Below are 16,815 nucleotides of genomic sequence, written 5' to 3'. Positions count from 1 at the left end.
ACAGGGGGAAACTCCCTATTTGATAAGAACAAATAACTGCTGGGAAATCCGGAAAGCAGTCTGTCAGAAATTAGGCTTAGACCAACATCTTACACCACATTCCACAATACATTCAAAATGGATACATGATCCATTAAAGATCATACGATAAAGAGATTAGAAGGAAATAGATTATGTACCTCTCATAGCTATGGTTAAGAGATGTATTCTTAACTAAATAAAAGATGAAGGCAATTACAAAAGATCAAACAGATAACTTTAATTACCTAAAACTGAAAACCTTTTGCATAGACAACATTAATGTGTCTAGTATAAGAAGGGAAAAGGTTGAATGGGAAAATATCTTTGTATTGAATTTCTTTAATAAGGATTTGGTAACCAAAATAAATACACAACAAACAAATAAGTAAATATGTATGTTTGTGTATGACTAATAGCCATTTCCCCAATAGATAAATGGTCAAAGGATATGAATAAACAGTTCTCAAAAGAACAGAAAAATATTCACAGCCACATGAAAAATTACTCCAAATCTCTAATAATAAGAGATATGCAAATCAAAACGACCCTGAAATTTCACGTCCCACTTAGCCAATGGGCAGAAATGATCAAAAAATTGGTAACAATCAATGTTGGAGGATTTGTGGAAAGACAGATGCATTAATACGTTATTAGTCCAACTGTGAAATAGTACAACTATTTTGGGTAGCAATTTAGAGTTATGCAAATAAAGTGACTAAAATGTCCATATCCTTTGAACCAGAGACTCCATTACTAGATTTATACCCTAAGAAAGTCATTGAAAAGAAAAAAGTCCCCAAATGCTCCAAAATATTTATAGCAGCCCTTTTTTGGAAACAAAGTTGATGCCCATTGTGGCTAAACAAATTGTGGTACATGAATGTAATGGAATATGACTGTAATGAAGGAAATGATACATGTGATGAACACAGAGAAGCATGGAAAGATCTACATGAACTGATACAGAGTGAAGTCAGCAGAGTCAAGAAAATAACACACTCAGGGACTACAATGTGAAAGGAAAGAATAGCAACGCATCAAAAGATTAAGAGTGAATGTATCAAAATTATAAAGATCAAACGGTATTGGAATGAAGAGAGATGAGAGGACACCCCCAACCCATCCCTTGGTGGAGGTAGGGGATCCACAGGGATTACACACTGCACAGGCTTTTGAACTTTTCCAATGTATTGATCAGTAGCACTGACTTGTTTTATTCTTTCTAAAAATATTGTTTGTTATATAGGATGGCTCTTGGAGAGGGGAAGGGGAAGGATATATGGGATACTATGGCGATAGAAGAAGCAGAAAATGTCAATAAGAACATTTTTTAAAAGGCGAACTGTTCAATGACTAAAAAACATTTTGAGTCCAAGAAAAAAGAAATAATGAAGTATCTCTCCATCCTCACGGCAGAGATGACCAGGACAAAGTTTTAATAACTGTATGATTTCACATCTGGCTGGCATATTAGTGATTTTTTTTGTCACAAGGGCAGGCTCGAGCCAGAGAGGGAAGGTAGGCTTTTCCCATTCCTCCTAGCACCTATTTATTGTGCCATGAAGACAGACCAAAGACATCAATCAAATGTATTCCAAAAAGACATGAGGACGTCGAGATGTGATGGACAGAGCACTAAGCTAAGAGTTAGCAGGACTGGGTTGAGCTCTGACATGAATTAGCCCATGTGGCCTCAGGCAAACCCCTCCCCCTCTCTGTGTCTCAGTTTCCTCTTCCATAGTAGTAGTAATAGCCATGAGCATGTTGAAGTAAATGTTCTCTAAGGTCCCTTCCAGATTGAGTGTCTAGGAATCCAAAGAAGATGTGGTTAGACACAGGTGACTCTCCCCAACCTCCTTCCCTGTGAATGACAATGGATTTCACTTGGAGTGTTCTCTTACCCTCTCACTGACCGCGTGGTGTTTGCTGGCAAACTCATCCCTTTCAGCTCGAGTCTGTGCCAAGAGGTCCTCGAGCCTTGAGAGCTCACCCTGCAAGAGCTGATTTTCTTCCTGCACACTGACTCCAGAAGATACTTCCCAGAGGCCTAATGACAAAGAGAAGATGGAATCACTATCGGATAAAGTCCAGAAAAAGGTGGAGAGCATTTCCTGCAGTGCTCTATCCTTGTCTCTGGGGCAGGTAGAGGTTTTTTGCCTTTGAATTCAGACCCCTGGATTAGAAGCAAACTTCTGAACAACCTGGGCCTTGAGATACTGAGAAGATCCTGGCCAGGAGGACTTTGTCTTTTGTTTCCCTGGGGGTCAGGGTGGGGTAGTGAAAACTGTGTCTGGAGGCCCTGGAGAGGAATGAGTCAAACATAAATGACTAATGGGGGTTGGGGGGGAGGGGAGCCACCATGACCCAGCCCGGGATTGAGGATTCCCCAGGGGCCTCTCCAAAGGCTGCAGAGACATGAAAACAAACGAACTGATGCCAAATTGGCCACTGACTCGAGACTGTTTTTTTTTTCCTTTCTTGTTTGCTAACAGGGTCAGGTTCTAGTGGCAAGACAGTGCATGAGGGAGATTTGGTTCAAACACGATAAATGAAACTCCCTTGAGGACTGGCAGCCCCATGGCCATCCCAGGATAAACTTGTCAAGCTGCAGAAATGACTCTATTTCCCTGTTTGTTTGTTTGTTTGTTTAATCTTATTGGCTGCATCAGTGGGTTCATGGGAACTTCCCTGTAATTCTTATTGACTATCCTTCTGTCCAACAAGCATTTCTTAAGCACCCACTGGTAACAGGCCCTGCGCTGGAGAAAAGGGATACAGAGACAACAATGAACCGGGCCCTGTCCTCAAGGAGCTTACCGTTTGCTGTGGGAGACATGTCCACAGATAAGTCAATGCAAAAATATACAAAGTAAGTTCAAAGTGCTTTTTCAGGGGCGAATGTGGGGAGGCCTTAAGTAGGTGACACTATGTGGGTCAATGAATCGCCATCTTGGAGCGGGGATATGTTTCCACTCCAAGCAAAGGAGTGGATGAGAGATGGAATGCCCGGAAGGAGATAGCTCAGGGTGGAATGGAGAGTAGGAAGGTTGTGTCCTTAGGTCCAGGAGACCTCCCACTTTTTACCTTGGAGAGGGTCCTCCACCAGATTGCCGGTAACAATCTGTCGAATCCTGGCAGGGACAGGTATGGGCATGGTTTGTCCACCTTCACCCTGGACCGTCAGGGTTCTGTCTTCTCTCTTGGCCTCTGGGCTCAGGACTGTGTCTTCTAATTTCTGAAAAGTATGCAACCATCTTTGGCATTATGGTTTGACCAAATCCTCCCATAAGCCACCAGGACTAATGAGGCCAGCCAGGTGGTCTTAGTTCATGTGTCATAAAGGGATCCCCATCTACTGATTGGAGCTAAGCAATGTTATCTTCTCCAAGGACTCATCTTTCACCTCTGCCTCAAACATGAATGGGAATGGAAGGGAGTCAGGATGCAGCATCATACATTTAGTGATGGGAGTCACTTCAGAGATCGCCTTGTTCTACCCTTTAGTCTACAGCTAAGGACAAGCATGCCCAGAGGAGTGGAGAAACTTCCTAGGAGCAAAGATCGAGAGCTTGAAGGTGCACCAGAGACTAGCAAATCCTCATTTTATGGATAAGGAAACTGAGGCACAGAAAGGTTTTAGTGACTTGCCCAGGGTCATACAACCAGTAAGTGTCAGAGGCAGGATGTGAGCAGAGGGCACTAGCTCCAAATCAGCATTCTTTCCATCACTCCTTGCTGAAGAAAAGAGAAAGAAGGCACCAGGGAAGAGGGGGAGGCATTCATTTTCCCAAGTGGTTCATCTGGAATGAAGTCTGATTTTCATGATCCTCTGGTTAGAGTCTTGGGTCCTAGGTGGGGAGGAGGGGGAGCAGTGGAGGCCTGAAGTCTTTTAGACATTCCCCAGAACCAGGGAAAATGTGGAAGGAGAGAGCTGATAGGTGGGAGGAGAAAGAAAAGAGATAAAGTCAGGATCGGTTTGGTTTTTGCAAAATAGCTACCTAAAAGCAACCAGTTTGTTCTTATATGGACTCAAGGGCTGCAAAGAAGGCTTCTTCCCAATTATCAAACTAGATAATTTTACAGATTATTAAATGAGATAATAATTGTTAAGCACTTACCAGAGTGCATGGAACATGCTTAAGAAGTGATTGTTTCCTTCCTTCCTTTCTTTCTTCCTTCCTTCCTTCCTTCCTTCCTCCCTCCCTCCCTCTCTCCCTCTCTCTCTCCCTCCCTCCCTCTCTCCCTCCCTCTCTCTCTCCCTCCCTCCCTCCTTGCCTTCCTTCCTTCCTTCCTTCCTTCCTTCCTTCCTTCCTTCCTTCCTTCCTCCCTTCCTTCCTTCTTCCCTCCCTCCCTTCCTCCCTCTCTTCCTTTCTTCCTTCCTTCCTTGGAAGCCATGCACAACAAAACTAGGCTGGAGGCTAGGGAACTTCTTTCCATTCCCATTTCCTGGAAAATATCTCCCAAGGGCTCTGGGTGCCAAGGGAATGTTCTGGGGCCACATGGTGTATAATTGACAAACAGGTTTCCTCAGTGCCCTTTACTCTGGCATCTTAGCTCTAAGGCACAATTTACAGTCAAAGCAAACAGACAGAACTGGGCAAGGACCATATCCCCTTCCTCCTACAGGAGCTCCTAGTCATCCCCATATGCTGACAAACATTCCCTCCTCCCCCTCCATAGTGCACGTCTCTGCCAAGCCAATAGTCAACAGATATGTGACTAGGCAAGTTAACACTTCCCCTGTGAGGCAGTGCCCAGAAACCAATCTTGGCATCATGGATATTGAACTGAAAGGGACCTTAGAGGTCATTTAGACTAAACCTTTCATTTTCCAGATTAAGAAACCAAGCCCCAGAGAAGGGAAGTGACTGTTCAATGTCATATAGCTAGTAAATAGCAGAACCAAGCTTGAACCCAGGGTGTTTTACTCCACATCCAGTGTTTTTCCTTTGATTGCTGAGTTCCAACCTTTCACTGAACTCAGGAAAGGGGGCTTGTCATCTGCCATGGTCTAATGGGCATCTCTGCTAGGTCATGGTCTTTTACAAAGAACCCCCAAACAGACTTGAGCCTCTGGAGGGCAGACACCACCTTCTCCTTCAGTCATTTCTCTTCTGATTTTCATGAAATCCTGATTGCTAGGCTCTCTCTCTCTCTCTCTCTCTCTCTCTCTCTCTCTCTCTCTCTCTCCCTGTCTCTCTCTCTCTCGGTTACTGATGGGGATAAAGGGGTCTCTGCGAGCCCCATTCCCCAAATCTCTGAATTTCAAATCTCAGTGACTTTCCAGTTTGATCCACACTCCCCAAAGAGCCCCCATTGCACTATATCTAACAAGGGGTCATGCAGTATCTGCCCGAAGACCTCCAATGAGAGGAGAATACCCCACCTCCCAAGGTAGCCCATTCCCCTTTGGTACAGCTCTCATAATTGGGAAGTTTGTCCTGATGTCAAGGCTAAACTGGTCTCTTCGAGACTTCTGCCCATTGCTCCAGATTCTGACCTCCCAGGGCAAATAGTACAAGTCCATCCATAATGTCTTTTGGGTGAAAACCCTCCCAATTCTTGAAGATAGTAACTCTCACCCCCAGCTTTTTCTTCTTTAGGGCAAACACTTCCCAGCTTCCACATAATCCTCATCTCCTTTCCTCAGTTTTACTCTGACATAGTGTGGCAGCCTGAATTCAAACAGGAAGTCAGGATCCCTGGGTTCTAGTGCAGGTTCTGTCTGTTCCTCATAGTGCACCTTCATGGTGCAGTAGGAAGAATATGGATCTTGGAGTCACAAGACCCAAGTTCAAATCTAGGCTCTGCCCCATACTGCCTTGTGTAGACCCCTTCATGTCTCTGGGCCTCAGTTTCCCCCTTTGAAAAATGTGAAGTTTGGATTAGATGACCTCTCAGGTCTCTTCTGGCTCTAGAATGACAGCCCTGGGGTCCCTTTCTGTGAATTGCCTCAGTTTTTCTTTTCCGTCAACTCAGATCCCAGGATTCTTTGAGAACTCAAACTCCCTGATTCTCAAGCCATTCCTCCTAGCAGGAGCATTTGTATTTTAAGAGAGAACCTTTGTTTGGTCCAGATGAATCTCATGTGGGTGGACTAATGGAAAACAACAGCAAACCATGATAATGAGCCCTATGTAGGGCAAGGTGCTGTGTGAAGCTTGAGCATGGAGGCAGCTGGCATCCTTGGCATTCTAGGCCAGGCCTTCTAATGCCAGCTCTGCTGACCGTAGGAGTCAATGTCTGTCCAGTAGACTCTGTTTCCTCATCTGTTCAGTGAGGATCACGAGAGCTGTATTGTCATCCAAAGGATGTAGAAAAAACCCAATGAGAAAGTGGGTGTAGAGCCCCCCAAAGTTGGCTGGCTGGTGGCCATTGTTATCTGTAGCATGTTTCAAGTGTTCCCAAAGAGCCGGGGGATTTTAAGCAGTGTGGTCCCTTTTATTACTGAGGAGGAAACAGGTCTGGTGAGCCAGTGCAATGACTTCCTCAGGGTCACTAGGCTAGTCAGAATGAGAACTCTACCCTGAATCCATCCTGTCTTGGAGTCCTGTCTCTTCTTGCTATATTCAAATGGTGAGGCAGGTACCAAGACAACCAGACCTGCTCCTGCCTTTGAAGATCTTAGAGGTAAGCAGGCAAAGCACAACCAAGATTTTAGGGCGTGTGTGTGTGTGTGTGTGTGTGTGTGTGTGTGTGTGTGTATGCACACATGTATGTAAAATTGTACTATTTGGGGGCAGAGGGCCTAGGGGAGGATAGCTTACTACAAATACTGCTCCAACATGTGTTCCTCGTGCTCCTGAATTTGGGTCACCCTGGTCTTAGCCAGGGGGTGACAGGGTTATATCTGTGTCCCAATGTCCAGCCCTTGGCCCCATGTCATAAGCCAGTCTTGTTCATAAATGGCACACATATCAAACAAGATTCAGCTAACACAGAAAGAGGAGAAGAGGGGCTGGGGAGTGACTGTGTGGATGACGGGCCAGGACTTTGGGGCATCTTGAATTGGCTGTCCCATGGGCACCCCACACCTGACATATACCAAACAGCTCATTATTGCTCCCCTTCCTCCAAACTCTTCCCCTTGCTTAGCTTTTCTATTACCGTGGGGGGCATTGTCATGCCCACCCCCAGGTCCCCACGCCCACAACCTTAGTGTCCTGCTTGTTTCTCTCACTCCATAGAGCCAATCTGTCGCCAAATCTTGCTATTCTCACCATCACGGCATCACTAATCACTAGAGTCCCCTCCTCTCCCCTTACATGGCCCCCCACCCCAGCTCAGCCCTTTATTGCTCCATGCATACACTGTGGCAATAGCCTTCCGGCTGGTCTAGCTGCCTCACTCCAGGCCATCCTTCACTTAGATGTCAAAGCGATTTTCCTAAAGGGCATCTCACCATGTCAACCCTGCCTTGCTCCTCCCTCTGCCCCAACCCCAACATATTTCAATCAGCCCCCTGGTTCTGTACTCTTATGCATCCGATACAAAACCTTCTGTCTGTTAAAGCTCCCTATAGCCTGGCCTTTTCCTCCTTTTCCAGGCTTCTCCTTCTTTCCTCTCCTCCACACACTCTCTGAGTCACTTAACCAACCCTTTTGCTGTTCTCTTCACAAGACTCTCCATGACCTGATTCTCTATATTTTCACCGGCTGTCTGTCAGGCCTGGAATTCTCTCCTCAGCTCCACTTCCGAGCTTCCCTGACTTTCTTAGGACTTTTCTCTTCTCCTGCCCCCCAGTGCCTTCCCTCTGATCCGACTGTCCATCTACTCCACAGATCTTTCCTGGGTCTCGTTATTTCTATGTTGTCTCCATTAGATCCTTGAGGGCAAGTCTTACCGTCGCCTTCCTTTGTATCTCCCATGCTTGAGCAGATAGAAAGTGCTTAATGCTTGTTGACTGACTGACAGATTGGGCCTACCCTGGCCTCTACTTCAGTGTTGGGTCAAAAAACAAAGGAAGGAATGACCAGCCCAGCCCATGGGCCAATGGGTGGCTGTGCTGGAAAGCATATCAAGGGCAGCATCAGAAGGTTTGGGCAGGGACAGAAAGATGCCAAAGAAAAGCAATTGAAGGAGAAATGAATACCCTGGACCCTAAGCTCCCTGATGGCCTGGACATTGACCCTTCAGGAAGTCATGAGTGGAAATGCAGCTGGGGAAATGTGTGCCTGTTTCCAGTGGGAGTGACCCATTGGGAAGTTTGAGTCCAAGCACCTGAACTGTCCTTGGAATTCTTGAGACTGAGGGAGGCATCCCCAAAGCCTGGTTTTAGGCTGCCTGGGTTTGGGATCACATGGTAGTTAAATGTGTGACTATGTGTGTAATATATTATATTTATTCTGTATGTACAAACATATATACATATGTATATATACATGCATATATATATGCATACATATATATACAGGCAGCTAGATGGCACAGTGGATAGAGTTTGGGCCTGGAGTCAGGAAGACTCATCTTTCTGAATTCAAATCCAGCCTTAGACACCTACTAACTGTGTGACCCTGGACAAATCACTTAACCCTATTTGCCTCAGTTTCCTCATCTGTAAAATGAGGTGGGGAAGGAACTGACAAACACTCCAGTCTCCTTGCCAAGAAATGGGGTCCTGGAGAGTTGGCCATGACTGATAAAACTGAACAACAACCAAGCATGTATGTATACAGAGGTATGTATATGTGAATATATACGTACACATACTTGTATCACCATTCAGAATGTAAAGCCCCTCATCTGAGCCACCCTATTAGAATATCCAGAATCAGATATAAAGTCTTAAATTTGGCTTTCCAAGCCCTTCTGACCTGGTCTCATCCTAGCTTTCCTTCCCTTCCTCCACACATCTTATAATCCAGTGACACTGGCCTTCTGGCTGTCCCCAAATAGGACGCTCCATGGCTCAGTCCAGGGCCCTTGCTCTCCCTGCTCACCTCTACCTCCTGGCCTCCCTGGCTTCCTTCAAATCCTGGCTAAAATCCTACATTCTACACGAGCCTTCCCCAACCTTCCTTAATTCTGGTTCCTTCTCTTGTTAACTACTTCCTATTTTTTTCCTTGGCATAGAGTTTGCTTTGTTTATATTTGTTCAGATGTTGTCTTCCCTATTAGACTACAAACTCCTTAAAAGCAGGGGCTGTTCTTGGCTTTCTTTGTATTTCCAACGCTTAGTAGGTAGAGAATAAGCAGTTCTACAGCACCTACTATGCGCCAGGAACTTGCTAAACACTTTAATGTAGCATGGTTCCTGGAATATGGTAAGTGATCAATAAACATGTTTCCATCCTTCCTTTTTTCTTTCCTTCTTTTCTTCTTTTTTCCCTTTTCTCTTTCCCTCTCTCCTTCCCTCCCTCCATCCCTCTTTCCTTCTTTCCTTGAGAGAAATGGCAAACCACTTGAGTATCTTTGCCAAGAAAACCCCGGACGCATCCTGAAGAGTTGGACATGTCTGAAAATGACAGAACATCATTTCTTTCTTTCTCCTTGTATCATCAATATCTTGCTCCGTTGCTGGCCCATAGTAGGTACTCAATAAATAATAATAATCTATTATTATTATGATATAACAATAAATGATAAAAATTGATTTATTGATTGATCTTTATATACAGTATGGCTCAGTGGATAGAGAGTCCTCCTTCCTGTGGTGTTGTCCGTGTGAACCTGGGCAAGTCACTTAGCCTTTTTGGTTGCCCCAAAGCCTCCCCATCTTTCTTTCTGGGTTGCCTCTAGTCTTCCCTCCAAAGCACTAAGTTGTAAAGGAGGGACAGCCATGACTCAGCGAAACTACAGGTCCCCAGTGAACGTTTACATACCTAACGGTACATATTCATGTGTGTGCACATGTGTATATGTTTGTATGTGTGTGTGGGGTTGGGTTGGTGGGATCCCTGCCACTGTAAGAAATGCCAGAGTCAACCAAGTAGATAAAGGAGAGGCTGGGTGAGCATTGCCAATACTGGGGGCTGGGAGCTTCCCTGCTGCATTTCTTTGAGCCTTGGCACGCATATTATTAAATCTCTGACAGAAAGGCCCAGTGAACGATGTGGGGGAGTGGGTAGTGGGGGGCAGACACTATGGATGAGAACACTAGAGGGGACCTCTAGTGGGGGGCCATAAAGGGATGGAGAAGAGAAGGCAGTGAAAGGATGGAATCCTGTTGTATGTTTTAAACAGCCAACTGCACTGGATGGCAGCTTATGTCTATGGCCAGACATGGGGACATTTACCCTTGACCAGAGAGTGAGGTCTCACTGCAGACCTTTCTCCAGACCCCCCAAAGTGGGAGAGGACTGGATACCCACAAAATGTGATCCTATGCAAAGGAAGGGGACCTTGACTTGAGGTCAGCAGAAACCTGGGTTCAAATCCCAGTTCTTTAATGTAGTAGTTGTATGACTATGGACAAGTCACTTCCCAGGGTCTCAGTTTTTTCTGCTTCAAAGTAAAGTGATTGAACTAGACCAGAAATTCTTAAGCTTTTGTGCATCCTGGCCCCCTCTGGCCATTTGCTGAATGATGTTTTTAAATGCATTAAAGTAAAAGAAATGGGATTATAAAGGTAACTAGAGGTTAGTGAAAATAAAGATAACATGCTTTCTCCATTCAGGCTCATGGATCCTCAGAAACCTGTCTATGAGCCCCTCGGGGGTTCAGAGCCCCTGAGCTAGATGGTCTCCAAGACCTCTTCTAGCTCAAAATTCTAGGATCCCAAATCTTTTGAACCTCCCTGGGACTCGGTTTCCTTTCCCTGTAAAATAAGGGATTTGGAACCTGAGGAGCTCCAAGCCCGCCTCCAGCTCTGTGCAAGCCAGGAGCTTGGGGTTCTTTCAGTGTGCCGGGCACACAGACATTTCTGCAGAGACGGCCCTCCCAGCGAACAAAGCCGTTCCTTTATTCCTTTCTTCTCCCCTCCCCTCCTCCCCTCCCCCCTTTCTGCTCCTTCTCTTTCCCCATCTCGTGTCTTCCTTCTCCCCTCCTCCATCCCCTTTTCCTCCTCCTCCTCCCTTCTCCCCTTCACCCCAGGGTATCGGAGGCGCCACATGTTAACGGGAAAGCAGCTCCACATTCATAAACTTCAGTCATTGCTAACGTTTACAGTAGGTCACTTATTAGCAAAGCCGTGGCCGAGAAGCCGCTGCCAGGGTAATGGGTTCCAGCTGCTGCTGCTGCTCGCCCCGCACACTCAGGGCCTGAGGGGAGCTGGAGGCATCTCCGGCGCTCCTCTCGGTGTTGCTGACGTCAGCAGCAGCTGGAGCCGGGAGGCACTGCCCGATCCTTGCTCCTCGGGTGAGGCCGACTGAGCTCAATGTCAAAGCCAGGAAGATTCCCCACCCCCCAGCCCTGCCAAGAGCTTCTCCTGGAGGAGCCCAGCCCATCTCCCCCACCCCCCAGCCTTTCTTGGAGGAGCCCAGCCCCCCCTCCCACTCCTGAGCCCCTCCTGGAGGAGCCCAGGACTGCCCCCCAGTCTCTCCTGGAGAAGCCCAGCCCATCTCGCCGCCCCACCCCCACCCCCACCCCCGGCCTCTCTTGGAGGAGTCCAGGACTGACCCCCCCCCCCACCAAGCCTTTTCTGGAGGAGCTCAGGTCTCTGCCTTCAGCCTCTCCTGGAGGAACTCAGGCCCCCTCCCCCAGCCTTTCCTGGAGGAGCTCAGGTCCCCATTTTTAGCCTCTCCTATAAGAGCCCAGGACACCCCCCCCCCCAGAACTTCTCCTGGAGGAGCCCAGCATCCTCTTAGTTTCCCCTGGAGGAGCCCAGGCCTGCCCTCCCCCCACTCCCAGAGCCTCTCCTGGAGAAGCCCAGGATTGCCACACCGCCCCCCCCCCCCAGCCTCTCCTGGAGGAGCTGAGAACTCCCTCCCGGCAAATGACCACCTCTAGCTGTCTCTTACTTGAACAAGCCCAGCAGGGGCAGAACCACCTGAATCTCCTTATCAGATCTGGAGCTAGAAGAGACCTTCCAGAACATCTGGTCAATTTCTTACATGGGATGACAGACTTAGGGTCAGAAAGACCTGAGTTCAAATCCTACTTCAGATGCTTACTAGCCATATGACCCTGGGCAAATCACATCGCCTCTCTGTGTCTCAGTTTCCTCATCTGTAAAAAGAGGAGATTGGACATGGGGACTTCTAGGGAATCTGTGGATTCTAGGGAATCTGAATCTGTGACCCCATGAACAAGTATCTGTGGATAAATCTGGTGCCATTTGGATCTTTGTACCAGAGTAAGTTCATCAAAATAACATTGAGATTTCTTAAACAAAATCCACTTTGCTCTTTTTCTTCTCAATGCTGGACCTGAGATCCACATACTGATAGATCACCTCTGTAAATTTTCTCTCCGACTGCCTATTACAGCCTGGACAAAGGTTCCAGCTAAATAAAAGGGAAATCATTATTGTAGTAACTGGTTCCCTTTCTCGCCCAACTGAACTGGTCTTAAGGACTTATGTTACTTTCACATGATGAATTGCAGAGTTGATTTGAGGTTGTGCTTCGTCCTGCTTGCCCTGGGTGCTCAAATTGCTGGATACAGACTGGGAACATGGTCTCCCAGTCTGGGGAAGGTGGTTTCAGATTCTGGAACAATTTTCTGGCCCAGTTGAATGGCCAGCTGCACTCCTGGCTCAGATTGAACTGTACTGGCCATTCCATCCTGAGAATTCCCAGGTGGCCACGCCAAAGTTGTCCTGGTCATATTTCACTTATCAGGGAGGTCCATGAAGGGAAAGGGCAGGGCCTCACCATGTGACGCTATTGCTAATGGAGGAATCCCCTTACTGGAGATCATGGAGGGTTTGGGCTCAGAACTCAGAGAGCTTCTTGGGATTGCCAATTAGATCCAGGAACTTAGACAAGAGCAGAGCTCAGTCAGAGACAGGTCCTCTGTTTTCTGGACGGTGAGTCAGCTCCTGGATTGAAAAGAGGCAGACAGAGTGGACCAATGTGCCAAAAGCCAGATGGACTCCCCAAAGGAAGAATTCAGAGAGGAATCTGCCCTATTCCTGGCTGCCCTGATTAAGCGGAATCTTTGCAATGAGGTCTGTGTTTAGTCCTGTCCTAGGACCTGTGTCCCATCCTTCTTTGTGAGGGCATACATAAGACACCTCATGCCTTGGCCAGAGGAGCCCATGTCCCCAAGCTAGGTCTAGTCACACTTGACCTTGTCAGACTAGACCAGGGGGCAGGGAAAGAGAGTGAGCCCATACCATGGACAGAGGGACCAGTTGCCCCACTCAGGGATAAGGGAGAGATCATGAGCTGGGCTCAGGCTACTGTATTATCTTTCTTTTGTTCCTCATCCTGAGGGGTTGAGGTGTCTGATGTTCATTCTTGCACAGAGGGCTAAGGCTCACCAGTCACTGAATCTCCTAAGTATTAGAATTGGTGAACTCAGGCACTTTTAGTCCTGGGGTTTGGCCTAATTAAAAATAAAAAGGGCTGTAGCTGGGCATTACCCTACTGATCCCCTAACTGTCCAGTAGCTATGGAGATCACAGGATCTGAGATTTGGGAAGGACCTCAGCAGCCCTCTAGTGCAACTCATCCTTCAGGACCTCCATCCACTACAGACCCAGGTATGTGGACATTGGGAAACCCTCACCCTATGATTTATCTGTTTCCTGTGGTTTCTGGCAGTCCTTGGAGCACAAGGGCTGGCACTGAGTGCCCAGAGTGCCTCTGCCTCAGAGTACTGCCTTCAGTGATACAAGGAAAGTGCCATGTGGTAGGTGGCTATCATCCTTCGATGGCCTGCTCCCAGTTACTAGCTGCTCCACTTACCACTAGGATTTCAGAGTCCAGAAAACTAAAATCTTGTTCCTGCTTTGAGCTCTCAACTGTGACATCACCTTGTTGCTGGAGCTCCATTCTCAGAGGCATAACTATACTCCCTCAATGAGCTACAGATCTTTAAGGGATTCTTGGCCCCCACAAGGGCACTGTTGCCCTCTGAATCACAGAATCTCAGAGTCAGAAGGAACCCAGGGAGTCTTCCAGTGTGCTCTAGGAACAGTGAGTTCAGACCATGCAATAATGATTGAGCCCTTCATACTGTCACCATCTTCATCTGCTGATCCTTGTTATTGTTCCCAGAACTTCAGAGTCAACTGGGGCACACATGGGTTCCACTATTCTAGACCTGATCAAGGTATGTGACCAAATTCAGGTATGGGTGGGATGTGAGTCATGACTGGAATATAGCTAGGGATGATTATACGTTATTCAAAAGAAAAAGAATTAATAAAAGAAGCAGTGAAGTTATATTTACAATATGACTATAGTCATGTGAGGAAATCCAAGAGCCAAACATAGAAGGGTGAAGAGGAAGAAACAGAGAAATCTCCTCTAGCGCCCACCCTGCCCCCCATCAGAAGGAGGAAGAGGATGAGTTTACAACGAAACCCGGCATGACACTATGATAGAATACTGGCAGTTGACCCCAACTACCCAGACTTCTGTTGGGATGCGCTCTTTGCTAATAGTAGAGTGATTGATAAATTCTTGGCTAAATAATAGTTTTCTTCAAAAGACTGATGAAGCAATAAGTAGAAATGATGTGAAGCTAGGGGAGAATGGCCATTCCATCTTAGAATCTTAGAAATCTAGAAATCCACATTTCAAAGGAAAAGGAGAGGTAAGATCTCGTGGCCAAAACTTCTGCAGGGGGAGTTGTCCCAAGGGGCATTTGGACAAAATGTACACGATTCCGATGAGTAAGGAAAGGGGGAGATGTCTAAAGAGACCAATGTCTTTATTTGGAAAACCCCAACTTGGAGTCAGAAACCCTAACATAGCAGGGATAGGAGCCAAGGCAGGCAACAGGGAATAATACAAAGATCGATATGACCTTGGAAGAACAATGGCAAAAATGCTCAAGCCAACTGAGCTTAGCCTGGTGGTGATTGAGAAACAGGAGAAAGGGGGCTAAAGGAGAGAAGGAGCCATGTTGGGGGCAAGAGGAAGAGCCAAGTATGCAGAAGCCCGTGGATGGAGGTGGGCAGGAAGATGACGACAGCTGGCCAAGGGCAGAGCCATTGAATTTCTATTTTACTTCTGCTATTTCTATCGAAGATAATATTCTTTAACTGGGAATACAGGACTTGATAAATGGTTCATGGCATCAAACTGGAGGTACACAGCAAGTGTGTAAGGTAGGATTTGAACCCAGGTCCTCCTGATTTGAAGTTCAGATCCCTATCCATTGCACTATACTACCTCTCATGTCTATCCCTGTTCCAATTTAGTCCTTGTCAGGACCAGATGATCCTTGAGGTCCCTTCCAACTCTTAGATTCTGTGCTTCTATCACAACTTCCTGAAAATGTAGTAACATGCTTGGGGCAGCTAGGTGGTTCAGGAAACAGAAGGCTGGGTCTGGAGTCAGGAAGACCTAAGTTCAAATCCAGCCTCAGTTCAGATATTTACTACTTATGTGACTCTGGACAAGTCACTTAACCTTTGTTTGTCAAATATTCTGGTTTCATATCTTTCCCAGAAGTGGTGTGGTACCGTGGGAAGAGTGTGGGATTGGGAACCAGGGGACGTGCATTCGAATCCTGGCTCTGCTTCTCACCAACTGTGTGACCCCAGGTCACTTTCCTCAGTTTCCACATCTGTAAATGAGAGAGGTGAACAGAAGCCCCCTGAGTTCTCTTCTGGCTCTAAATCTGTGACTTGTGATCCTTTACCACTCCTGTTTATCTTCTCCTTCTTACTCCAGAACAAGGTTCATCTTTCCACCAGGACTGACAGGCACATGGAGACGACCACCCCCATAGCTGGTCAGCAGATCTGCTGCTCCATTGATTCTTTTAAGGGCTAGTGGCCCATGACACTTGCTCCTGATGGATTCTGTTTTAATAATTCTGGTCACAATTAATGGTCTAGGCAGGATATACTGGTGGTGGTGGTGGTAGTGTGTGTGTGATTCTTATTTCACTCTTGTTTTTCCTCCATGCCTCATGGCTCACTCCCCTGCTTAGAAGATGCCCAGGAAGGCCCTAAAGCTTGACTAAGTGGCCCATAGACCTAGCACTGACCACCATCACTGCCACAATGACCACCTACACATCAGCAATGAGCTTTGGATTGCAACCAAGAAACTTCCCTGAGCCCAGAGGATGCAGACTTTGGGCCTTTCCCAATCCTGTGGCCTTCTGATTAAATGTTTCCAATACCATGAAGATTTATGTGGTCCAATCACTTCTTCAGGAGGCCCACAAGGATCCTGGTCTCCACTCCCAGGCCTCATTTTCTCCTCCAATTATTATTAAAGATCAAGAGGAGTTTGTCTCTTGGACATGGAGAGGGCAATTCTAATCTTCCATGGACCAAGGAGGCTACAGGCCCGAGGATCATCCCTGGGGGAGAACATGTGAAGAACCTCCAAGGTCCTGAAGTACATACATGCTTTGCCTCCCTGGTGCCCCTGGGAGCTCTCACAGAATGGAGGCAGGAGTCAAAATGACACATCCAGGGCAGTGCTTTTGTGGTTGAATGGTTTCAGTAGTGACCAACTCCATTTGGAGTTTTCTTGGCAAAGATACTGGAGTGGTTTGCCATTTCCTTTTCCAGCTCATTTGACAGATGAGGAAACTGAGGCAAGCAGGGTGAAGTGACTTGCCCAGGGCCATACAGCTAATAAGTATCTGAGGCCAGATTTGAACTCATGAAAACAAGTCTTCCTGACTCCAGGCCGAGTGCTCTGTGCACTATAGTTGCCTAGCTGCCCCAGGGAATAGCTAGCAGGACCATTTGAAGAGAATGGCCTATTCAGGAAGATGTGT

At 46.9% G+C, this 16,815-nt stretch overlaps 1 protein-coding gene across 1 annotated transcript in view; it reads right to left on the bottom strand.

The window, feature by feature from the left end:
* Positions 1-3,190, bottom strand: part of CROCC2 (ciliary rootlet coiled-coil, rootletin family member 2) — a 124,574-nt gene extending 121,384 nt beyond the window's left edge. Inside the window, exons 1-2 of the mRNA XM_036757719.1 lie at positions 3,106-3,190; positions 1,923-2,068 (exon numbers count right to left, since the gene is read on the bottom strand). Coding sequence (XP_036613614.1) covers positions 1,923-2,068; positions 3,106-3,175 — 216 coding nt within the window. The 5' untranslated portion in view covers positions 3,176-3,190. The remainder of the gene's footprint in view (positions 1-1,922; positions 2,069-3,105) is intronic.
* Positions 3,191-16,815: the final 13,625 nt, after the last annotated feature.

Source organism: Trichosurus vulpecula, chromosome 4 (genome assembly GCF_011100635.1).
Source record: "Trichosurus vulpecula isolate mTriVul1 chromosome 4, mTriVul1.pri, whole genome shotgun sequence".
NCBI lineage: Eukaryota > Metazoa > Chordata > Mammalia > Diprotodontia > Phalangeridae > Trichosurus > Trichosurus vulpecula.
This window is presented reverse-complemented; position numbering and strand designations above follow the sequence as displayed.